This window comes from Gavia stellata, chromosome 20 (genome assembly GCF_030936135.1).
Source record: "Gavia stellata isolate bGavSte3 chromosome 20, bGavSte3.hap2, whole genome shotgun sequence".
Lineage (NCBI taxonomy): Eukaryota > Metazoa > Chordata > Aves > Gaviiformes > Gaviidae > Gavia > Gavia stellata.
The window spans coordinates 15,190,234-15,214,465 of record NC_082613.1 but is presented as its reverse complement, the minus strand read 5'-3'; the positions used below and the strand labels follow the sequence as shown (position 1 = coordinate 15,214,465).

General features: G+C 57.3%; 3 protein-coding genes across 3 annotated transcripts in view; all 3 read left to right on the top strand.

Moving 5' to 3' along the window:
• The first annotated feature begins 570 nt into the window (after nt 1–570).
• PXMP4 (peroxisomal membrane protein 4) lies at nt 571–7,886 on the top strand. The gene is made up of 4 exons (XM_059827427.1): nt 571–689; nt 1,114–1,176; nt 1,793–1,991; nt 2,956–7,886. Exons 1-4 carry the CDS (start codon nt 571–573, stop codon nt 3,217–3,219), a joined length of 645 nt encoding a protein of 214 aa, XP_059683410.1. The 3' UTR covers nt 3,220–7,886.
• A 4,439-nt stretch (nt 7,887–12,325) lies between these two features.
• E2F1 (E2F transcription factor 1) lies at nt 12,326–16,093 on the top strand. The gene is made up of 7 exons (XM_059827426.1): nt 12,326–12,520; nt 13,160–13,250; nt 13,854–14,073; nt 14,539–14,691; nt 14,848–14,962; nt 15,077–15,281; nt 15,543–16,093. The coding sequence occupies exons 1-7, from the start codon at nt 12,326–12,328 to the stop codon at nt 15,791–15,793; spliced, it is 1,230 nt and encodes a 409-aa protein (XP_059683409.1). The 3' UTR covers nt 15,794–16,093.
• Nucleotides 16,094–22,270: 6,177 nt separating this feature from the next.
• NECAB3 (N-terminal EF-hand calcium binding protein 3) overlaps nt 22,271–24,232 on the top strand; it is a 30,002-nt gene continuing 28,040 nt past the window's right edge. The window contains exon 1 of the mRNA XM_059827309.1: nt 22,271–22,363. Within this exon, the coding sequence (XP_059683292.1) occupies nt 22,271–22,363 (93 nt within the window). The remainder of the gene's footprint in view (nt 22,364–24,232) is intronic.

The following is a 24,232-nucleotide window of genomic DNA, read 5'->3' as shown; positions in this document are numbered from 1 at the left end:
GCGGGAGGGGCGGGAGGGGGCGGCCCGGGGGCTGGCCCGCTGCTCTGGGCAGCGACACCCCCGCGTGGGCGGCCGGGCCTGGCGGGGGTCTCGCGTTTAACTTGGGCCGCGGCGGAGCGGCGCCTCTGGCAGCGCCCCGGGGATCCGCGGAGTCCGGGCCCCGCCGAGAAGGGCGGGAACCGCCCGGCGGCCGCACCTGCCCCGCTCGCGCTCCCGGCGCGGCGCCCGCGAGGGCCCGCGGAGCCTCCGCCCCGCGCCTCTGCCGCGGGAGGGCCGCGCCCCCGGCCCCATGACCTGCGCCGGGCCGGGCCGGGCCGCCCCGCGGGGCCGACAGCGGTGAGCTCTGCCCCGCCGCCGCCCTCAGCGGGAGGGCGTGGGCGGGACGCTCCGCGCGCTTCCCATTGGCTGTAGGACAGACGCTCCTCACCAATGAGCGGTGAAGGTGGTGCCGCCTATTGGCCAAGAGCGCCGATGGACAGCCGGCAGAGCCTATGCGTGCGGCGGGTGGGGCCCCGCCCCCGGAAGCGTGCGCTGCCGGTCGCGGACGCCGGTCCCGGCGGGAGGTGCGCCATGGCCGCCGCCGGCGGGGATGCGCTCCGCGCTCTGCTCCGCGCCGCCAACGCCCTCCTGCAGCAGCGCCGCTACCACGCCGCGCTCGCCGTCCTCAAGGGCTTTCGCAACGGGGCCGTGTGAGTGCGGCGGGGGCGGCTGAGGGGCGGGAGGGGGCGCCGGGCCCGGTGGGGGGGACGGCGGGCGTGTCTCGGGGCCCAGTCGCCCCGAGGGCCGCGGGAAGGCCGCCGTGTGCCCTCCTTTCCTGTAAGGAGGCCGGGGCTGTTGTAGAGGTTCCGGCGCGGTGAGGCGTTTCCGTCTCCTTCCCCGATAAGCGGGGGTTTAACCGGTTTTGGGGTCCCCTTTGGGCCTGGCTTATTGGGGTGCACGTTCGTTTAAGCCTGTGGCCTGAGCCCCTTCTGTTTTCGTGTGCTGCTGCTACTGGGCTGACTTAAAAATAAGACGTAGTTGCTTAAGTAGCATCTTTTGGCTGTCAATAGACTAAAAATACAATCATTTGATAGTATAATACAAAAAGTCTGAAATATCTATTTACTTTTGCAGTTATGGGGCAAAAATTCGTGCCCCGCATGCCCTGGTGATGACTTTCCTGTTCAAGAGTGGAAGGTACGAACCCTAGTTCTGTATTTCTGTGTTACTGCTTAGAATGCTTTCATTCAAGCGTTCAATCTGTTGTGTTTCCAGAGGGCTTAAAAAGCAGAAAGATACATGAGCCGTGGTCATAGCCCGTTGTTCTTATAGCTACACAGGGCAACTTGTATGCACACACATATGCAAATACACATGCTCATCGGGGTCAACCACTTGTGCAATGGTTGATGGAACCCGTGGGCAGAGAAGAAATTAGCAGATGCAAACAGCAGCACTCTGCTCTCCCTTTAAAAAAGGGAAGCCAAGCTATAGCAGTCCACGTTGTGGCTTTCCCTGTTTATGCCAGATGTTTGCACTTAGGCAAAAAATAATGGAAAAAAATCAAAAAGGCTCATTGACTATTCCTAGAATTAGACAAAAGTAGAGTCCACAGTCTAAGCAGAGCTGTTGAATGTATTCTGACAAGTTAGCCAGAGGTGAAGGGATTTGTCCTCCTTCACAAAGCAGATACTCTGTGGGGTGCCCGAGCTGTCAGTCTAGATGGGCAGGCCAGACGGGTGTAGTGCTTAGGCTGAGCGACTGCAGTGGTATTGCCTTTTTGCTCTTCTAATTGTCTGTTTCTTTTCTTCAGTTTAAGAGAGAAATTGAAATCGATTGCTCAGGCTACGTACACTCATTCCCGGAACTTGGCCTATTTTGTGTTCACCTACAAGGGGCTGATGGCATTGCAGTCCCGACTACAGGGGAAAAAAATTCCATTTCATTCTTTCTTTGCAGCCTGCATTGGAGGTTGGCTAGTGTTTGGTGAGAACAATCCCATCAACAGCCAGGTAAATGCGTTTGTTGAAAGTTTCCTTGACAAAAAACCCAACAGAGGGATGATCATGTGCCAGGAAGTGGTTGGTATAGCCTGGCATGTTTCTGGTGGTTATTTTTTTAATCGTATTTCTCTTTGCACAAGTTCTGGTTTTGGTTGCTCTGCACTCAAATCCTAGAGGTGGTTGTGTGCCTCCATGAACAGTGTGTGCAGCTTGAGAGCTAAAAGCCCAGGTTTACCTCCAGAGCTGCACTTGTGTACCTAGGAAGGCAGGCAGTCACGCAATCCAAAGCCGTTGGGTTACCCCACCTGTCATCTGAGCTGTCGTAACTGACGGTGTGCGCCCCTAGTCTGCCCACTGGCGGGGCTAAACCCTTCAGCTTGAATGTTGTGAGTATAGAGCACAGTCAGTTACTGAGCTACACTTACCTAAACGGGTGAAACTGCCAAAAGCTGCTCAGGGGACATTTGATTTAAAGCTGGTTGTTAACGCACAGTCGCAGATCAATCAGTCAGTAAAACACACAGATGGAGATTAATCAAAAGTGTTCTACTTACGCAATCCCCTGCAAGTCCCTACCTTCAGTCTGGATTTAAGATGCATCCAGACTATCAAGTTTGTGTCTGCTTGGCAGGTTAGCAGGGCTGCTTCGTGACTATTCTATCAGCAGCAGCATCTGAGGTAGCATTGACTGAGCAAAGACAAAAGTTGTGCAACTGCAAAGGTGCATTGCATCAAGTGTAACTTGTTGATTACTAAATTGGAGCACCAGCAGACTTTGAGGACATAGAGAAGACACAAACATCTCCAGTTATAAAGACTACTTGATATGTGAACCTACAGCCTGTTTGCTGTTAAGTTGGGTAAACTTTTTCTGTCCTTCTTGCTTGGCTTGTTGTTTCTAAATCACTTAACCTGGCTAGGATATCTGGTCAGTTTATTTACCTAATGTTCTTTGGGTTTTTTCTTCATGCAGATCATTATGTACCTGCTGTCTCGCATCCTGTTCGGCTTGTCTCGGCTGGCGGTGGAAAAGGGCTATGTCCCGCAGCCAAAGCAGGATCCTTTTCCCCTTGTCGCTGCTCTGATATGGGGGACAGTTCTCTGGCTCTTTGAATACCACCGGCAAACTCTGCAGCCTTCTCTGCAGTCCTCCATGACCTACCTGTATGATGACAGTAATGTATGGCATGACATTTCTGACTTTCTCATTTATAACAAAAGGACAGACAGCAAGTAGGTGGTTCATTGTAAAACACATTTGAATGGGATGGTACCTTCCAGCAGCTAAAGGAAAAGGTTATTCTGTTGCTCTTGACTGGCGATTTTTTTTAAATTAACATCTATCAGGCACAGTTGCTTTCTGTGTCCTGACCAAAATGTTCTGATCAGTCTTCTCTTGGCTCTGTTTAGAGCAAGTAAATACCCCACAGAATCTTGTTGCAGTCCTCAGTGAGAGTAAAATGCCTTGGGAATCTTGAGTTAAAATAAGTCTTTTTTTAAAAGAGGCCTTATTTTGCCTACAGGTATGTGTTTTTATTTTTTAAAGAGCCAAATATACTTATAAAATGACAGCCTGACAGTAAGTGGAGAGTATGTCTAATCATGAAAAAATGTTCTAGGGATTGTCTGAATGCTCGCAAGACAGACGTGTTTTTCTGTGCTGCTGTGCTTACCGTAGTGTGATGGGAGTGGGGGACCTGCTCAGGTCTGAAAGCAGGGACATAATTTCTTGATTTATGCGGATGACTGGAAATCTTCTTTAAACTATTACATGGACAGTTGTGTGCTCCTTAAGAGTGTTTCTCTGCAGTTTTTCCCTCAGGGAGACAATAAGATGTTTGAGAATAAAACTGTTAAGATTGTCTGGTGGAAGGCTGGTAAATCAGGTTTGGAAGGATGATTTGTGCTCAGTTTCTTTCATGCACTTGGGCTGAACCGGTCCCTCTGCAGAGTGCACTAATTAATACCCTGTAATTATTTTAAACTTATTTGTAAAGTTTTTAAAACCTTTGAACTAAATATCAAAAACCGTTACGCAACTCGGACTCCCTTGAAAACATGCTGGGGTGCATTGCACGCCCTCAGATACCACACTGGGTACTTTATATGTAGAAGCTAGCAACACTTTCAACAAGCACTTTTATTTTGGTGGAAGATAAGCACATGGGTTTCTCTTAGGTCCAGAATCTATCCTCTGCAGCAGTGACATGTGTTAGCTGTAATCAAACTTGAATATACCTGTGGTTTGTGCAGGCATGTTGCTGAGCCAGGTTGAGGCCACGGATGGATATACAAGTGAATCTTCCTTTTAAAAATACACTGCTGAGGCCTAGGAACAGTGCAACGCACACTGGGCTTTAACAGAAGGTTGACTAGATAGCTGAGAAAGAACAAAAACTGTTTTAAAACTAATAAAATCAAACTGTTAATAGTGCAAAGCACTTACACTGCCATGTAACACTATACCATTCACTTAATGATACACATTAAAATAATTCCTGACACACTGGTTTTATGTGGTGATATTTGAAAGAGAGTCATTAAGTTCCCTGTGCTAACCGTTCCCTTTTCGCTCAGTTGGGACTATTTTGTTTGCTCTCCCTCTACCCATCTGCTTTTCCATCCTGACGCGACCTTGTTGTTTCATAATACTACTGATGCTGTTGTTCATCATCTTTTGCAGTCTTTTTACACTCCAGGCCCTAGCAATTTGTCCGAGTCGATGATATGGCAAAAGCAGTACATTTAAGTTCAGGTAGCTTCTGAGAAGAAAAAAATTCTCAATTTCTTCTTAAGTAATTTTTCCTTGTCCTCCCTAGGCTCTTTTGTTACTACTACACATCTTCTGAATGCTGCTTTGCTCTTTATTTTTCCACTCTGTGTCAGCAAGACGGAGAGTGAAATGTTCCCCTCCCCATATTCTGCCTGCTGCTGCGATGTTTGGGATTGAATCCCGTCCTGAATGGCTTAGGTGGAGTAGGAATGGAGTCTTCTGGCTCTTGAACTGAATCTAACGCTGAGTCTACATTCACTGTGAGATGTTACAGCGTAGAGGCAGAAGCTGCTTTGTACTCATCCCATGCCCAAAAGACAAGATACTGCTTTGCCATAATAACTGTCTATGGTACCTTCAACTTTTAACTTCACCTGTTTGGTATTATGGTCCGTACTGGATGCTTGAATTTGAACACTGATCAGTATTTAATCAGATAGACCCCGGGAAAGTTATAGAAGTTAGGAATTGATTTTGTTTCTTTGTAGTTCAATATTTTGTTTGGTGTGAATAAGCTTAGAGATTCAAGTACAGAAAAAAATACTGAAGCTACAGGTGAGGTCTGATTTCTTTATAAACATCATCTCTTTATTTACACCACTGCCGGATATCTGAAGCGGCACAACTGTCTCGCTCTATTTTTATGTCGGAAGCCTCAATATTGTTCCAAATAAGAATGTTAGTATTCTGCTAGTATTGCTGAATTCCTACAAGCTTTGATGGGATTTCAGAAAACGCTTCCACAATCTGACAGCTATGGCTTGAGAATGTCTCCCTAAAACCATTAGACTCACAAATCCTTGACCTTGTATAATTATCGCAGCAAAAGATGGTGCAGGCTTGTTATGTGAGCTGTGTCTGTAAGAAGTTTTTAACCTTTTTAATTTATAGCTGGCTTTCCTTTCTCTGAGAAAGGCTTGTGATTTCCTTAGAGGTGAAATAATTTTCTTCTGCTAGTAGTTCAACCACTGCAACCATGTGGGTGTTTGTGAAGCACTTCTCTGGCCCTGTGAAGTGCAAGCGAGCTGTCCTGTCCTTTTTATGCTACTGTAGTATCTCTGTCCTCTAGATGGCAAAAACAAGCCAATAGCAAGTTTCTAGTATCAACCTGGCAGCAGTGGCCATCGGTCGTCCTTGGTTCAAAATGCCCTTTTTCTCTTGGGAATCTATCACCAACCTCGCTTTCAAAGCAAATTGTGCCCGAGCCTCCAACCATCTGTACTGCAGATCCAGGAACCAGCTGCCGTCCCTGGAAGATGAACTGCAGCTTATCCCAGGAGCGGGTCCCGTACAGCAGCAGCCATTAGCTGGGCGTTTGCGGACGGTTGGTTTTCCTGCTGCGCGGGGGCAGGACGTTAAGCTGCAAGTCACTTCTTTCCTCATGGAAGTAATTGGAACAGTTCTTTAACGGCATTAGTCCGCATTGCTGTTTCTGTGACCAGATAACTGGGGATGAACCCCTTATGCTGCTGAGGTGTTGGAACAATGCAGGCGTGTAGTAAGGAAGTGAACTAGAAGTAATTTGTCTGAGTCAGACTTTTCGGATAAGTAAGTTACACTCCCTGCCCTCCCCCAGTGCATTGTGTGGGGAATTGAGTCTCCTGTTTGTGTTCCTTTTTTATTAGCATTAAAACCAAAAGAAATAAAGAGGCAGTTGGGAAGCCACCTGCGAATCAGCCAAATGCTTAAGAATCACAAAGAAGTGCCATTTTCTCCCCCCCAGCCCTGATCAGTTTAGAATTTTAAGATGAACGTGGTTTTGTTTGTCTACATCAACTTTATTTTACCTTGTTATTTCTTCCTTAGCACCTGACTGTGACATGCTGAATGCCTCTAAAGAGGAGCAGAGTGTCTCAATGCTTAGCTCAGTTCATCAAAAATTAGGATTTCTGGATAAAATTGAAGTGTTATTTATTATTTTTAAATTATGCTGCTCCTTTCAGATTTTAAGCCTCTTTTACAGGCAGTTTTAAAGGTTAATGATTCAAACTGATCAAAAGTTTTCAGCAAGCGTTGAATAGCAGACTGCCTATACTGAGCTATTAATCATTTATTTTTATGAAAGAACAAAGCAAGCTCAGGGTTATTTACTGTCGCTGCATGCTGCCCTAGCATACCCACTGTGCTTCACTTCTCTTTGGAGGACAGCTCGTGTGCTAGCGCTGGCTGTCAGGATTGCTGAAGAACCGTTTCTGGGACAATTACATTGCTTAACAAAGGTGAAAATTAAATGGGCGCATGACATTTGGTTTTGGTGAGGTTTTCTGTACTGTGCTTGATCCTTTCAGTTAAGGGTAGGATATTTCTGAAAGGAAAACTTGTGCTTGTCCAGTTAGTGCCACAGAGAAGTGCTTACGGCTGCTGGAAGGTGTGAACCCGTGTTCGCAGCCTGATGGCATGCTTTGTCCCGGTTACCCTCTGTGTGTCTGGGCAATAACCACCCCTGCTCCGGACAGTTGGGTCAGGAGGCAGAGGCTGCAGAAGAGCTTTGATATTGGTGCTGTGAGACTTTCTTGCCCTGGTAGAGTAGTTCAAGCTCTGCTTTAAACCAAGCTGAGTGGGGAACGGAAGTACGGGGATGATCTCTGGCTGCTGAAGTAGACCAAAAAACCAGGTGTCCATGGGGAACCCCCGTGACTGCAGAGGGTTCCCTGTGCACGCGAAGCTCCGCAGCCAGCTGGGAGCCGTCGTGGACGGCTGGTGCTAGTGGAGTAACCAGAAAACCCCATGCAGATAGCCTCACACAGAAGAAACTGCTGTGACTCAAGCTCATTTTTACTGCATCAGCACAAATACGACCTTTGGTTAATACCCCGAGCCACATGCTGTTTCCCATTTGTCAGGTTGTGTTTGCCTTCTGGGATCGTGCCAACCTGAGCAGAATGTGTTCGGTTTTCTGATGCTGGTTTTGAAATCCAGCAGATAAGGGAGGAGAGAAAATAAGGCGTAATGCTGTCCAGCGTAATGTCTGTCTGCCTCTGTTAATATTTTAGGGGTGCTAATCTTGAATTTTCAACCTGTGTGTTCATACCAGATTGTTGGAGGAGGTGACTTTTTTTCTTCACTTAGAATTTTCATCTGTCTCGTGTCCTTATGAGACTGGTGATGAGGAAGGGGAAAACAAATTAAATGCTCTATGATACAAGTATTATTACCTCTGCTTTTGGTATATATTTTGTGTTCATAATCGCTGGGTAATCTAGGCGCTGATTTTCTGACAGCATAGAATAAAATTAAGAACATAAACTCAGGTAACTTGTAATTACGCTGATCAGAATGTTTGTAGGAATATCTTGGGTTTTGGTATTAAATGTGTGAAAAAGGGGGCAGTGGGGGGTTGAAGTAGCTCTGTCCACTGTGAATTGACTTCTTGTGCAGTCGGTGTAGTACATCAGTCCAAGACTTTCCACCAAACTCATTTGCAGATTATTTCTGTATAATCACTCTTTGAATATTATAATACTGTGCTTTCTATAATAATAATAAAAACCTATTTTTTGTCTTTTTTTACTGTTATCATGATTAAGCTAAAATATATGAAGTAATGCTTAATTATTGCACATTACTAGTCCTATATGTAGAGAAGTCATGCACAGAGTGCTTTTTTGGCATCAGTTGTGCCCTCGTGTTACCAGCTTGGAGGCAATAGCCAGTGCTACTTTGACCACACCACCAGATTTAACTACTGCAACACTGGCTAGCTCGGGTAAGGATCCTATCTGCAAAGACAAATTGGGATGGCTGTCATCCTTTTTTCTTTTTTTTTTTTTTTGAAGCATGAACTTTCCTATGCCGTAGCTGTTTGGATCGCTTAGCGTAGCCGTATCTTCAGATCAAGTGAGTCAAATCGGGGCTAGGCTGGGAGGTTCGTAGCACGTACAAACTGGACATGCTCAAATGCAGTGTAAATGGAAAGAGCGTGATCAGCTCTTGCTTTGCAGCTAGCAAAGAGTCCACCTGTCCCATTAGGTATTTCTGGGGTAACATGGTTGCAGGGCAAATTGCTCCTTGGTGCCTTGCACTCCGCCAGGAATGCACGTGAGTGGTTGCAGAGAGCATGCAACCATTCAAAGAGAAGTCAGCTGGAGGAAGCTCTGTGGGTGACTGCCCTGCTCACGTGTGGAGTCCTGGCTTCAGTCTAGGTGCCTGGTCCTTGCCCAAATACTCCTCTTCAGGGCAGACAGCTTGCGGCAGGACTATCTGCCAGAGCAGGGTGCAGGTACAAGTCACTGGACACGACTCTGAACCTGCTGCTCCCGTTAGCTAAGCAAAATAAGGACATATACAAATAGTTAGACAAAACAAGGATGTACATAGATGATTTTGCTGCCTGTTCCAAGCCAAGAGCTACAGAGAGAATATGCCATAGAGGTAACAGATGTGGTGGTGGAGATAAAGCAGTCCCTCTGTGAGGAGCTCCCTACAGCACGGGCAGGTAAGGGAGGTGCTGATCCCCAGCAGAAGGTCTCTGAGAGGGGAGCGCTGAGTAGTGGTAAGACAAAACTTCCTGCTTTGTAGCTGCTGTAATACTGGAATGTCCAGTCCGGGCCCATGAGAAGTCAAATTAACACCCTCAAACTGATGTCAGTCCTATCTTAAAGTGGTTTTTTCCAGCAGATGATTTTGCAGCATAGGTACCAGCTCCAGTTCCATCTGCAGCCCTGGTCTGCGCTTTTCCTTCAGTGCAGGGACCAGCAGACACCCCTCGGCCTGAGTCTGTCCTGACGTGCAAGGCAGCCAAAACCCACCTGAACTCAGTGACCGCTGTGGGGTAAATCCAGCTGGGGTACAAAGTATATGAATAACCTTCCTCATCATCTCCAAGACCAAGTGGGGCCGTGGAGACAGGACTTTTATCTTTGTTCAGCACCCGCCAGACAGCTAATCTTGGGAGCACGTCTCCACTCCTTAGCAGGGCTGGCGAGGCCAGGAGAAGGCTGCAGCTGTGCAGGAGACAGGATTCATCTGCTCTCCCTCATATGCATGCAAGAAAAGCCCCTGCCCTTCCTTTTCCCACCAGCATTTGCCTTTCATTTGTCTTCGCAACCGCCCTTTTTCAGCACCGCCAGCGCTAAAAGCCTTGGAGAAGTTGCAGCGCAGCCAGGCAGGACGGCAGCTCGGGGGAGAGTGGGGCAGAGCACAGCCTGCTCCCCCCGAATAAGCTCCTGCATGAATTAGGGGGGGGAAACCCCAGCCTTTGTGAGCAGAGCGGGAGCAGCTGGTGCAGCAGCTGCGTCCCAAACCCTGCCTTACCCCAGGAAGCGCCTGGCCAAGGCTCCCCGGGGATGGGGAGAGTGCCGGCAGCTATTCGCTCCCGCCTGGCCGTTGGGGTTGCCTTTCCCCCCCTCCCCGTATGGAAGAAACATTAACTGTGTGCAAATGTCTGGTCTAACTGTTGCTTACGCTTCACAGTAATGATGATATTGCAGTGCAAGGGCTCTGGAGAGCAGGCCCTGGCATATTAGAAGGGCCAAGCGTTAATTAACTGTATTAATTTCCTTTAAGCAAGGCAGTATTCCTATTTGCTAGTTGCTGATGAAGAAATGAGGCATGGAGAGGTGATACAATTGGTCACAGACATGCAACGTGTTACTGGTGTATTTAAGGATGTAAGGATCTGGGGAAATCACGGCACTGCTCCACACTGGCTGTCCTACAGCAGAATTGTAGCCGCTGCCAAAGTATCCAGCATAAAATCTTTTAAAGCCTGAAACCTGTTAGGCCAGCGCAGGAGTACTGCGTGTCAGAATCTGCCCCGCAGCAGAGGAGTTAACTCATCACTGCGAATGCCTCCTGCATCCCACGCACTGGTGGAAAAAACACCCCATCTCCTGCGTCCTGGGCAGGTCCGGGTTGGCAGCGGGGCTGGGGCGGGAGCCAGCGCTGGCCCACAGCCCTGCCCGGTAGCAGCAAGGGGCTGGGGGCCACTGTGCTCGACCACAGGGCCTCCCAGGGATGTGGGGGGCAGCTTGGCGGGGGCATAGAGGGGTTAAACCCTGGGCTTGGCTCAGAGGGGTTTGGGGTGCCTGGCTAGACCCACGCTCCACACTTTGCACATGAGGTTCAACATCTCTGGGCCCTGGGAAAGGTCTGTTCTTTAAATGCGGAGTTTTTTATTACAAAGATGTATATATTTTTTTTCCTTTTTAATTTTGCCTTCTCATGCAGCAGGAGGGTTATCAGCATCCTGCACGCAGCAGACGCATCTCGTGGGTGGACTATCAGCTCCTTCGGCGTGGCGGGGCCACTCCCGGCTCCGGCTGCCATCCCCTCTGCCCCTGCCTCGCCCTTGGCCGCACAGTCCCACCGCCGGATAGCTGCCGGCAGGGTCAAGTGCGGATTTCGCTTCCAGCAGAGCTTTTTCTCCGTGCTGCCCTACAAGGGGTTATCAACTAGAGCTGAAGAAGCTGCCCAGACCCACAGCTGTTGGGTGTTTGGAAACACAAAATGTGTTCCTGGCAAAGGGAGAGGGCAGATTGCAGCATCCCAATCTTTCTGGGTGAGCTGGACCCCCTCCAGCAGTCTCAGAGCCCAAAGCCTGAAGACTTGCCCAACAGCCTCGTCCACGGCCTCGGGGCAGCTTTGGAAGGTGGGAGATGGGACAACACTGAAGTCGCCCCTTCCACCCTCTGTCATTTTAACGGACGCGGCACAAGGGAGAACGTTGCCCCACGGAACAGCAGGCCTCCGGCTCGAAGGCTGCACCCCAGCAGGGCTGAGCACCCCTTGATGACAAGGGACACGTCCGGGGGCAGCCTGGGACACCCGGCAGACCCCAAACCCACCCTCTCTTCTCCACGGGTGGGCAGAGTTCGCGGGGGGGGTGGGAGGGTGATAGGAACTTTGCTCGTGGATGTGTGCCAGTGCCCTCCTCCTGCTCCGCCAGCCGGACAGCAGCTGCGCCCGCAGCCGGAAGCCCGTCACCCCGACGGGGCACGACCCGGAGCCCGGGCCCGGGGCACAGCGAGCCCTCCGTGCACACCGGGGTTGCGTGGGCAGCTTTTCCCGGGGCTTAAAAAAAATAAAACCCCAAACACGGGTGGGCAAAGCACGGGGGGGGGGGGAATGCTTCGGAGCGGGAATCCCGGGGGCGGCGGCCGCCGCCGTCCCCCCCCTCCGCCGCCCCGCCGCTCCCTGGCCCGGCCCCGCCCGCTCCGCACCCACGCGGCGCCCCTGCCGCGTCCCCGAGCCGCCCCCCGATTGGCCCCTACCTCGGCGCGGCGCCTCCGATTGGCCGCCTGTCAGCGCGTCCGGCGCCGCCGTCCGCGACCAATAGGCGAGCGGCACCGCCCGTCGCTTCGGCGGTGGTGACCAATGGAACGGCGCTCCCGCGCCCCCGCCGCGGCGCCCGGCGGCGAGTGCAGCCAATGGGCGGGCGGCGGGGAGGCTCGCGCCGCTTTCGCGGCAAAAAGGATTTGGCGCGCAAAGGCGCGCGGGGCCGGCGCGTCGAACAATACGGCGGCGGGCGCGGAGCCGAGCGCAGCGGAGCGGCCCCGCGCCCGGCATGGGCCGCGCCCCTGCCCGCGCCCTGCCCGCCGCGCCGCCCGCCGCCCCGGCGGCCATGTGAGCCATGGCGGCGGCGGCGGGCGGCGCGGCGGGGCTGGCGGCGCTGCTGGGCAGCGCCTCCCCGCACCTCCTCATCGTCTCCGCCGCCGAGGAGCCCGCGGGCGGCGGCCACCCCGACGCCGACCTCCTGCTCTTCGCTACGCCGCAGCCCGCCCGCCCCGGCGCCGCGCCGCGCCGGCCCGCGCTGGGCCGCCCGCCGGTAACCCCCGGGACCGGGACGGGGAGGGGGGCGGCGCGGGGGCGGGGGCTGCGGAGCCCGGGACCCTGCGGGCTCCGCCGGGGCCGGGCTATATACCGGGCCGTGCAATGCTGGAAGGCGGCGGGCCGGGCTGTACACCGGGCCGGGCTGTGCCACGCCGCGCTATACTGTTCCCTGCTCTATACCACGCCATGCCCAGCTGGGCCATGCTGTAGCAGCCGTGCAGTGCCACGCAGGGCCGGGCCGGGCCGTGCCATACCGTGCCGTGCCACGCAGCACACCTGCCGAGCCCGGCCCTTCCGCGGCTGCCGCTCCGGAAGCCGCACGCCCGGGTGCTGGGCCGTGCTTTGCCCCCCCCCTCCCGCGGCCCACGCCCGCTTTGGAGCGCTCTCCGCAGCCTGGCGGGGCCCCCCGCGGCTGGGCCAGCCCCCCCGTGTCCCCGCTGTCATGCGTGGCAGTCAGGGAGCTGCTCCCCTCAGTCCCTTCCTGCCGGGAGCGGGGGCTTCCACAGCCCGCAGCGCTGAGCCCCCGGCGGGGATCTCTCTGGGGGTCCCTCACAGCCCCCCTCTGTCGCCAGCGCTGTGGGGACAGCGGGGCCGCGGTGGTGGCCGTCTCTCTGAGGAGCCCCATCCCTTGCAGGTGAAGAGGAAGCTGAACTTGGAGACGGATCACCAGTACATAGCGGAGAGCCTGCCAGTGGGCCGGGGCAAGGCCAGGAACCCTGCTAAAGGTACCCGCCCTGCTCCCTCTGACCCCCCCGAGCCAGCCCAGCCTGGAGCAGGGGGTTCAGCAGCCCCGCTCTGCTGCCCGTGGCCTGGGTCGCACCTCTGGGCTCGTCCCTGGCAGCTTCTCCCCATCCCTTTGCGTTGTTTTGGAGAGGCTGTTTCTGGCAGATCTCTCTCCAGCCCTTGCTGCTGTCCCCTGGGCTGGTGGCACAGTTGTCCTGCCCGTCCGCTGGGCACCACTCTGGCTCCGACCCTCCCTGTGGGATGGAGCTGTAGCTGCCGGCACGGTGTCGGTGCAGTGTGACAGGCGGACTCACCTGGACCCTCCGTCATCTACCCCCTGAGCCCTGCCTGGCACCTCGGTGTCACAACCGAGCTTGCGGTCACAACGGAGCACGGGTGTCAGAGCCCATGCCAGGTCCTGCAGCATCCTTCCCATGGAGGATGTGGGGAGCTCACCCCATTGCCCTGAGAAAGCAGATGGGTTTTGGGGTGCTGGTCCTGGTCCATGAGCCACCTGCAAGTGTGGAGGGGTGTTTTGGGACCTCTCAGCTCCAGCACTGGGTTTCCCTTGTGGCTAAATCATGGTTGTCCTCGGTGGCTGGCAGGGGCAAAGTCTCCTGGGGAGAAGTCCCGCTATGAAACTTCGCTGAACCTCACCACCAAGCGCTTCCTGGAGCTGCTGAGCCAGTCGCCCGATGGCGTGGTGGACCTCAACTGGGCGGCTGAGGTCCTGAAGGTGCAGAAGAGACGCATCTACGACATCACCAACGTCCTGGAGGGCATCCAGCTCATCACCAAGAAGTCCAAGAACAACATCCAGTGGCTGTATGTCCCTGGGCCGGGCTCGTGGGGCTGTGGCTGTCCCCTGGGATGGGGAAGCTGCCTGGGTCAGGCTCGGGGGGGAGCAGGGTTTTGCTGGGATGGAGAAGCGAAGAATGGTGTCACTGGAGCATCTGCTCGGGGCTCAAGTGGTAGCTCCTCCTTCACATGGGCTATGGCCTCAGACGAGGGCTGTGCTTGAGCACGAGTGGCTCCCAAGCATTGGTATCACTGTGTCGGCTGCAGGTCCCCCTTGGGGTCCCCGAGCCAGCTTGGGGAGTGGGGGGCTGCGTCCAGGCTCAGAGAGGGGAACCCGGGGCTGTGCCCTACTGGGAAATCCCCGCAAGGCTGATCCCCTGGGTATGGGTTGGGATTTGGCCTGGCGCAGGTGGGCGCAGCGCATGGGGACAGTCATGGTGTGGGGCACAGGGGGCTGTGGGGTTTGGCTCTGACGGCGGTGGTGCTCCCCAGGGGCAGCCAGGCCACTGTGGGGGCCCCTGGCCGACACCGGCTGCTGGAGAAGGAGCTGCGGGAGCTGCAGGCGGCCGAGCGGCAGCTGGACGACCTCATCCAGACGTGCACGGTGCAGCTGCGCCTGCTGACCGAGGACCCCGCCAACCAGCAATATCCTTCGGTGCGGGGCCGGGATGGGGCTGGCTGGGTGGGGGGGAAGCGGTCGAGCCCCAGGGTGAGCCTGGCCACGTTGCAGGCAGGGCGTTTCACTGCCTGCCCCGCTGCTACGTGAAAGCATCCCTCTGTCTGCTCCTTGACCCATCACACTGCAGCCTATGTGACCTGCCAGGATCTCCGCAGCATTGTGGACCCCTCGGAACAAATGGTGATGGTTATCAAAGCCCCCCCTGAGACCCAGCTGCAGGTCTCGGACCCAGCAGAGGTGAGCTGGGGCTACCCTCTGCTCCCCGTGTCTGCACAGCCCTCAGCAAAGCCCAGCCCAGGCTCCCCAGGCATCCTTGTGCCTCCTTGTCTCACTCCTCTCCCCTTTTCCCAGGCTTTCCAGGTCTCTGTGCGAAGCACTCAGGGCCCCATCGATGTCTTCCTCTGCCCCGAGGACAGCTCGGGGGTCTGTAGCCCCGTCAAGAGCCCCTTCAAAGCCCCCGCAGAGGAGTCGTCCCCTGGCCAGTCGCAGCCCAGAGCCTCCCCGCTCCTGCATCCCGCCCAGGACGTGAACATGCCACTGCTGCCCGGAGAGCAAGGTGGGCGGCCAGGGCTGGGGACAGGGGGGCATGGGACAGGGGGGCTGGCATGATGGCACGGTGCCTTTCACCGGGGGCTGTTGCTGTGTTTGCAGCTGTGAGCCCCTCTGCTGCCGGCACAAGCAAGGAGCTGGGGTGATGCTCAGGCAGCTCAGCAAGGCAGGGAGGGGGGCAGGCAGGGTATCCTGCATAGCCAAAACCTGTTTTTTTGGGGGTTTTGGCAAGTATTGTGGGATTTACGGCTGCTTCCCATCCCTGCAGAGACACTGCTGCCGGGGACGAGCACGCTGCCTGGCAAGTCCCCGGCAGAGGAGGTGAGCCTTTCGCCGCTGGCCTCCATGGATGCCCTCCTGGAGCAGAGCAGGGAGGATTTTTCGGGTTTCTTGGCGGACGAGTTCATCAACCTGTCGCCGCCGCAGGCGCAGGACTACCACTTTGGCCTGGAGGAGGGCGAGGGCATCAGCGAGCTCTTTGACTGCGACTTCAGGGACTTCATGCCCTTGGACTTCTGAGGCTCTGGCCGGATGCTCGCGGGGGAACTGCCAGGCGGGGGGGGCACCCCTGGGCTCCTGCCCTCGCAGGCAGGGCAGGCAGACCCTCCGGCTGCAGCATCCACAGCTCCTCTCCCTGTCCATTTTTGCAATACTTTCTTCTTACCCCTCCAGCCCCCCGCCCCAGCCCGGTGGGGGCCAGCGGCTCCAGCCCCATGAGGGGGATGCCAGGGTGGGGGTCCCATCTTGGGGGACCCCCAGCAGGGCCCTGTTTATGGTGGGGGGCTGCCCAGGGCAGAGACACCCGTTACAGAGCTTTAAGCAGTCCTGTGTATAGATTTGATTAATTTATTATTGTCCCCTGGGGACAGCGTTTAATTTCCCGGGGGGGTTTGGGGGGGGGGGGGGCCGTGCAGCAGAGTGGGGGTGCTGAGAGGTTTCGTCACGCTGGGAAGGGGGTGGCGGAGACGTGGGGGGCGCTGGGTCGGGGCTGTCCCCCCCTGGGTGGGAGGCTGCCTGCAGTCCAGCTGAGTGTGGGGTATTTATTTATTATTTATGGTGTGTGGGAGCTCTCCCAGGACATGGGGGGGCAGGAGGGAGCAGGGGGATGGTGCTGGCAGGGGGGGACACGGAGGGTCCTGCCAGGGACTCGCTGGCCCTTCCCAGCTTTGCTAGTGGCCAAAACGGGGCTGCTGGCGAGGCCACTGCAGTGGCAGGAGGCTGCAGGAGCGGGGATGGGGCTGGCAGCCCTGGGACCACGTGCGTGTCCCCTTTGGGGGGACACAGGGGTGTCTCAGGGGGGTGGGGTGGTGCATCTCTGCGGTCGAGGACCCAATGCTGTCTCCAGGCTTTTCTTCCCCTCCCCACACAGCCATTCAGCCTTTCGGCTCTGTCTCCTCCTCTCTGGCCCACTGCTGCTGGGAGGGGAGGAGAGAGGGGGTCCCTGGGCCCCCCGGGGCTGGGCTGGAGACGCACTTTCACTTTTACTGCCTTTTAACAAGCTTGTGTTCCTCTGAGCTTCGTGTTTAATAAAGGTTTCTACTGACTGGCCTTTGATGCACGGCTGCGCTCCGGTGGCTGGGGGCATTAGGGGTGGTGGGGACCCCAACCTGAGAAACCAAGGGGGTTTGGGTTATTTTGTGGGCTTTTTTTTCCATTTTGAATTTGAAATGCAGGATCAGGTCTGTCACTGCCTGGGGTTGCAGGAACTGCTTTGGTCCTTGGGGGTTTTTTCCACTCCCTGCAACTTCATGCACTCCCAGCTGTGGGATGGGATGGGATGGGATGGGATGGGATGGGATGCCACCCTCTGCTCCTCCAAAGAGGCCATGCCCCAGCGGGATGGGGCGATGGGTCTGGATGGGGATCGCTTCTTTTAGCAGCCCTGTCCTCTGGCAGTCTCTGTCCCCACTCACCTCCTCTTCTGCCTGGCCCCCTCCCCTGCCTTCTCCCTGGTTTTGGGGCAACGTTTGCACAGGGGTGCCCGCGGCTGCAGCTCCTGTGCGGGGAGGAGGAAGGCAGCGTGGGGCCGATGTGAAACCAGTCTATGCATCCACTGCACCAGCAGGCTCCCAGTGACTTCCCAGCTTCCCCCATTCACCCCAGCACCTCTTGGTCCTGTCTGAAGGCAGCTGCTGGCACCAGTTTGCAGCCTGAAGTCCAAGGTCCCCACATCCCTGCTCACTGGGGACAAGCTGGGTGCAAGCGGCAGCCCTGACCCTGAGTGCTCCAACCCCCTCTGCGACACACCGTTCCCTTCTTGGGGAGCAAGGGACATTGGGGACCCCCTGGGGAGGGATGCTTGGAGACTCCAGGGTCCCTCTGGCAGGCTGGAGCTGGCCCAGGGGGGCCATGGCCCCCACCCCAGTGGCAGCCAGGGATGTGCCACTTCCTTCCCATGTTTGTGCACTTGTTCCCCTCCTCTTTCTGCCTGGCCTCCTGCCTGTTTCTCCTTTAAACTGCCTGATAAATATTTCACCCCAGACGGCGTTGCATAAGCTCACCTTGTGCCGGCTTTTGCAAGGAATGGGAGTCGGTTCGGGCCGGGCTGCCGGCGGGTGCTGGGGTGGCACGGTGAGCCCGTGACTGCTACCTGGCCTCCCACCTCTGTCCTCCCACCTCTGTCCTCATGCCTCCATCCGCGCACCCGAGCGCAGTCCCCAGCTCGTTGTGCTGCCACAGGATCGTTCTTACTGCAGGGCACGCATGGATAGCGCTGTGCCGGTGTAGGGTGGCAAACCCCACGGCTCAGCCCCATCCGTGGTGCCAGCTCCCGACACTGTCCCTGCTCCCAGCCCTCCTCCCCGCAGCCCTCTGGGACTGGCCAGGGCTCGGGAGCGGGGCCAGCGGGGCTCTGGCGAGGAGGGGAGCGTGCCGTGCCATCTCAAAACACAGCGGCCAGAAGAGCAATGCCACACAGCCTGTCTGTCCCCTGTGCTTGGGTGGGATGAGTCGGTGGCTTGCTGTCACACCGTCACCCCATCAAATGGGGCTTTTTCAGGCAATTAAACTGAAAGCTCTCCCGCTGCTCTGGTCCACAGGGCTCCCTCCCATCCCACAGAGCCGGGGGCAGGAGGACTGGGAGACCAGGGTGGGTGGGCATGGCCCCTGGTCCCCTGCCTGCTGCATCCTTCTTTACAACGTCGATGTTTGTCACCTGAGGTGACAAAGGTGCTGAAGCTTTTATGACTCACTGCGGGGCACCCAGCCCAGCCATATGCCAACGCGTCCTCATCCCGCACTTAGCAAGATCCAGCCCTCCTTCTCCTCTCCCCCTTTTAGTTTCATTTTCGTGGAGGGTGATGGTGATCTGCGGTGCTGCCTAAAGGGGGGAGACCCCATCGAGGGGAAAGTGGCCATTGGCTTTCACAGGAGCCAGCGGGCGCAGGGAGAGGGGAGACGACTCACGCCAATGTCCTGAGCTCTGCAGAGCTGTTCCTGCGAGCGAGCTAACTCCTGGTAGCAGCACAGCTTTTCCCTTTTCCCCTGAGCAAAGGCAACCCTCTGATGGCATTCACCATCACATTCCCCTAATAGGGAACCTCACGGGGGGACGCTGAGCCCTTGGGACTCCCGGTCCCCGTGAAAGCAGGGCCCCCGCAGGGACAGGACCACGTCCCCTGCTGCGGCAGTGCAGCCCATCTCAGGGGGAACACGTTGGCGGCTCCACGCAAGCCCGAGCACCGTAAAAATAACCGCTCTGCCTCCCAGGGATGATTCATGATGCAGCTGAAGGGCTTCCCTCCTGCTATTTCAAATCACTGGAGAAAGAGCTGATGATAGCTCGTGTAGGGGCTCTCATGTCCAAAGAACACATGGCGGCTTTGGGAAGCGGCCCCGGGCGCTGCCTGGTTTTATGAGCTATCTGCACCACGGATGCTTTTCTTCTTGGGTGAAGCAGACACGGTGCAGGAGATGGGCACCCTACACGCATCCTGCATGCCCCATGGGTCCTTGGCCCCTGTTCACTCCCATCTCCCATTCCCCAGCAGTGACCCTGCAGGGACCGTACCCGTCCAGCTCTGGGGGTGCCCCGTGCCATCAGGCTGCGGTGGTGGCTCCATTGGCACCGGCAATCGCCGCAGCGGGCGGGCGGGCATCCACAGGCTGAGCTGTGCTGGATGCAGACGTGGTGCTGAGCCCAGGCAGTCACGGAGTTTCCTGTCCCCGTGCTGCGAGGTTTGAACTCGGAGGAGTCAGGACAAGCTCTGGGACAGGCTGCCAGTGGCTGGGGGCACAGCACTGAATGCTGACACAGCATAAAGTTTGACAGAATTTATACCTTTAGTCTAATCCCCCTCGGAGGGTCCGGGCAGGCTTTGGGGTCTCTATAGACCCCTGTGGTGTGTCCGGCCCGGGGTGCCGTGCCCTGCCAGCGCTGCTTGCTGCCTGCCTTGCTTCTGGACCCACCCCACACTTCAGTATTTCCACTTCCCAAAAACACTCGCCTTTCTTCCGCAAGGAAGTAACTCAGGGAGGTGAAGCGCAGCACCGTTTATTCACGAGATGCCGGTAAGTGGGTGCTTCGTTTAATTCCTGCCCGGTTGTGGTCCTGTGCCCCCCCAACCTGGGGAGCAGAGCAGAGCCCTGGTGTCCCCAACCCAGGCGGGGCTGAGGCCATGTCCCCCTTCCCTGCCGGTGGCTTTCGGGGCGTGCTTTGGAAGCACCCGTGGAAGGAGCTGGGGGCACCCGCTGCCTCCTGCTGCCGGCAGTTTTGCCCTGGACTTCGCCCTCATTTTCCAGCTGCTCCTTCCCACGCTGAAACTCATGCTGAAACTCATGATGACCCCGAGGCATCCCGATAGGGACGGAGCACGGATTTTAGCAACACAGAAGTGCGGAAAGGCTCCCCCAGGGCTTTGCTTTGATCCACAGCAGAGCCCTGCCATTGCCCAAGCCCCTTCCCACGCTCCCTGGCACGGCAATCCTCTGTCCCCGCTGCCGTAGGGCCTCCCCTGCCTGTTTCTCTAGTACCTGCCTCCATTTTAGTTTGATTTCATGATGGCCACACTCGACAGCTCCAGCTCTTGGACCTCTTTCTGCTTCCCTGGGGACAGGGGACAGCCCTGTGCCGCGTGGGCTGGGTGCACATGCTCCCCGGAGCCCTTGGATGTCCCCGCCAGGTCCCAGGTGCACTTTTTCCGCCTCTTTTCCCTCGCACACACCCAGAGCAGCCGGGAGATGATAAAAATAACTGTGATGCATCCTTGCAACTGCTCCGGGCTCAGCTTGCAGCCGGTTGTCCCCGGGGGAGGAGGAGAGCGAGCGAACTACACGTGCCGCGGCTTGGTCACGTTGGGCTGGGGAAGAGTCTTGGGTTTGAGACCTGGGTTAAGAGAAGCTGAGCTCAGCAAAACGGGTTGGCCTCAGGAGGTCCATGTGACGGGAGAGGCGGTGCAGATGGAGGCAAGCCCGGCTGGGATTTTGCATCCATGTGAAACTGGTGCGTGCCCCTTTCTGTAAGTAAAATCCTGGGATACTCCGAGAGGGACAGGAAGAAGCCTAACACCCCAAGAAGTCACTGCACCGTGTGCACCCCGGGAGCGGGGTGAAGCTCTGCCCAGGCACGACTTTATCTAGTTTATTTATCTAATTACCTGTTTCTTGTTTGTGAAAACCTTTGAGGACAGGCTGGGGTACAGACATGGATGTCTGTCCTGTTCCTCTCCGCATGCACAGGCCTCTGGGTGCCTGTGCCGGGCAGGGATGGAGGCAGCTCCTGCCTCCTCCTCCTCCCCAGCCAGCCTGTCCCCCACTCCTGCAGCCCTTGCTTGGGGCGGGAAGGGGGTTTTTACATCTGCTGGAGGTACTGGGGACCCAGCGCTGTTGGTACGACCCCCTCACGCCTGGCATGCCGCACTGTCGGGAAGCAGCCTGGAGCAAAGCCTGCCCGGCACCGTGGGCAGGGAGGAGCTGGCACCACCGGAAAGTCATTTGAAACCACTCTGGGTGGCAGGGGGACCACCCCAGGGCCAGCTGCAACAACAGTGGGACCACCCGTGGCCAAACTAGGGCCACCCCAGGGCCAACTGGGGCAACCAGGGCTACCCCAGGGCCAGCGCAACCACGCTGAGACCACCTATGGCCGCACTGGGATCAGCTGGGGCAACCAGGGCTACCCTGGGGCAAACAGGGACCACACTGGGACCACCCACGGCCACACTGGGACCAGCTGGGGCAACCAGGGCTACCCTGGGGCAACCAGGGACCACACTGGGACAATCTGTGGCCAGACTGGGACCAGCTGGGGCAACCAGGGCTGCCCTGGGGCAAACAGGGACCACACCGGGACCACCCACAGCCACAGTGGGACCAGCTGGGGCAACCAGGGCTACCCTGGGGCAACCAGGGACCACAACGGGACAATCCGTGGCCAAACTGGGACCAACTCGGGCAACCAGGGCTGGTGACACCACAGCGTGACCACCCAGGGCCGCACCGGGACCAACGTGGGCTGCACTAGAGCCAGCTCGGAGCACACTGGAGCGCACTGGATCCAACCGGGATCAGCCCGGGGCAACCCCACAGCCGACGGGGCCCCGGGAACAAGCGGCGGCCGCCACCAAGCCGAGGGGCACTCGGGGGACAGCGGCCACCGCCGCGCCCCCGCCACCACCCCCGCGGCCCTCACAGCGCCGCCCCGCCCCTCTCCCCGCCGCCAACGACAGGCACGGCCCTGAGGTGCCAATCATCGGCCGCGGCCAACGGGATTGCCGCGGGGGCGGGCCCTCAGCGGAGGCAAAGTTGCCTGGCGGCTGCCGACCGCTCGGCTGAGTCCAGCTCCGCGCCGCGCTCCCTACGGCATCGCACCCTACGGCACCGCAGCGCTTCCTACGGCAGCGTACCGCGGGGCACCGTACTGCACCCTACGGCATCGCACCGTACGCTACGGCATCGCGCCCTACGGCACCGCAGCGCTCCCTACGGCAGCGTACCGCGGGGCACCGCACCGCTCCCTACGGCACCGCTCCCTACGGCACCGTCGCGCCCGGCGGGACCATGATGGCGTGCGCGGAGCTGCTGGCCGTGTGCCTGCTGTCAGCCGACCGCGGCCCCGCGCCCCGCCGCCAGCCGCTCCCCATCTTCCACGACGTGAGTACCGCGGGGCGAGCCCCTGTCCCACCCCCGGGGCTGGCACGGGCCAGGCGGGCCGCGGTGCCTCCCCGCAGGGAGCCGTGGCGGGGCTGCACATGTAGGCGTCGGGGTGAGGCCCGTTCCCGCCTGCAGTGGCTGAGGAACCAAACCCAAGGGACAAGCGAGTGGGCCCTGCGGCTGCGCTAGGCCTGAAGCTGTGAATCAAGGCGTGGGTCGTGATGTCTTAAATAATAGTGTTGTGTCCTTTTTCTGAATGATGGGCCTCTGAGTGGCTAGAAATAGCCCACTCCTTGTCAAGAGCTGGCTGTCGTGACTCCTGGAGCGGGAGCTGTGTGTGTCTGGCAGGAAAGCTGCAGAAGGTACCGTGTAGCTGTTAAAAGCCGTGGGATACCACAGGCAGAGTGCGTCCATTGCCCGCTGCAGCCCCCGTCCCTGCCCGCTCCTAACGCGCCAGGAGCTGTGGAGAAAGATGCTCTTTGTGCAGGTTGGAGGTCGGCCGGGCATCCCAGCGGCTTGGGGGAGTTGAAGACGCGGATAGTGGCTGTCTACGCTTTCACAAGACAGGTCCTGGCACAGTGCCTCCCATCACACCACGTCCCCTCAAGCCCCGTGGTGAGGGTGCTCCTGTCGAGGGGGAGCTGTGCGCCGTGGGGCCGGGGCTCTGGGCGAGGCAGTGCCTCTCCCCCTGTGGCACCCGGCAGGGCAGGCAGGTGGCTGCATGCCTGGCCATCTCCCAGGGCAAGTGGCACAGCCTGGGTCAAAGCCCACCTCCACTGCTGGAGCACATCAGAGGTGCTCAACCCTCCTGCTCCTGGCCCTCTTTTGTGAGCTGCAGGGTGCCTGGGTTGGGTGGGCAGCGCCCAAATTGCCCTGGTGGGCCAGCAGCCCTTGCATTCCCCTGTGTCCAGCACCACCGGGGTCTAAGGCACCCTGTGGAGCCAAGGAGATGTGGGAGCGGAGGTGCTGCCTCTGCCCTGCCGCAGGAACTGGGGAGGACAAAGCAAGTGAGGGTAGAGGGCAAGGTTTGGTGTAGTGCCCCAGCACCTGGACAGCCCAGGAGGGTGCCAGCTGTCATCTCTGTCCTGTCCCGATCGGGTGGTGCCACCCCCTGTGTCTGACTTCACCCTGGAGGAGGAGAGCAGGAGATCTTGGGGAGCACTTTGGGAAGGTGAATGCCACGCTGGTCCAGTCCTCTGTCTGGCAGACCTCATGGCACCACCAGGGAGCAGCTGGAAAGCGCGGCTCCTTCGGCTGCGGTGGTGCTCGCAGCTTCCAGCTGGGGGTCAGGGTCTCTCTCCTGCCGTGGGGGGATTTCAGACTGCAGGGCCCTCCAGCTAGCATCATTAACCGCACTAATTACTTGGCTGATAGAAGATGGGCTGGAGGGGGGTTGGTGGTGACAGCTGTGTTCCAGCTCAGCTCCTCTGGGCACTTGCTGAGTCCCACATCTATCCCTCAGGGCATCATTAAGGCAATTAAAATGGGAAGTGTTAACAGCACTAGCGGCTGCTTTCTCGGTTCTGTCGGCTTCCCTTCCTCTTCCCAGTGGCTCAGCTCCGGAGCTTGGCAGGGTGAGTTTAATATCTCCGCTTTTGGGTCTGGGCAGTTGGCTGGTCTCCAGCTGTTCCCCCAGGCTTGTCAGGGCAAGCTGCCCCCCACTGCAGCGGGGCAGGTTCCCAGCCTGCCCATCGGGCAGTGGGAAGGCAGGGCTGTCCACGACAGATCCCTGGGGTGGCAGCTGGTGCTTCCCTGGGACTGGAGCCTCTGTCTCCCTGCCTGCAGATCACCTGCCTTCAGGAGGGGTGAGGAGGAGGGGGGCTTTGCCTGAGATGCTTTGCTGCAGGCGCAGTATGAACTGCAGTGCTG

Excerpts from the sequence above, each read along its gene's own strand:
- PXMP4 (XM_059827427.1), top strand. The coding sequence starts at position 571 with ATGGCCGCCGCCGGCGGGGATGCGCTCCGCGCTCTGCTCCGCGCCGCC. Across the intron at positions 690-1,113 it reads GGCTTTCGCAACGGGGCCGT|TTATGGGGCAAAAATTCGTG; the intron begins GTGAGTGCGGCG and ends TTACTTTTGCAG. Across the intron at positions 1,992-2,955 it reads ACAATCCCATCAACAGCCAG|ATCATTATGTACCTGCTGTC; the intron begins GTAAATGCGTTT and ends TTCTTCATGCAG.
- E2F1 (XM_059827426.1), top strand. The coding sequence starts at position 12,326 with ATGGCGGCGGCGGCGGGCGGCGCGGCGGGGCTGGCGGCGCTGCTGGGC. Across the intron at positions 14,692-14,847 it reads GAGGACCCCGCCAACCAGCA|TGCAGCCTATGTGACCTGCC; the intron begins ATATCCTTCGGT and ends GACCCATCACAC. Across the intron at positions 15,282-15,542 it reads ACTGCTGCCCGGAGAGCAAG|AGACACTGCTGCCGGGGACG; the intron begins GTGGGCGGCCAG and ends CCATCCCTGCAG.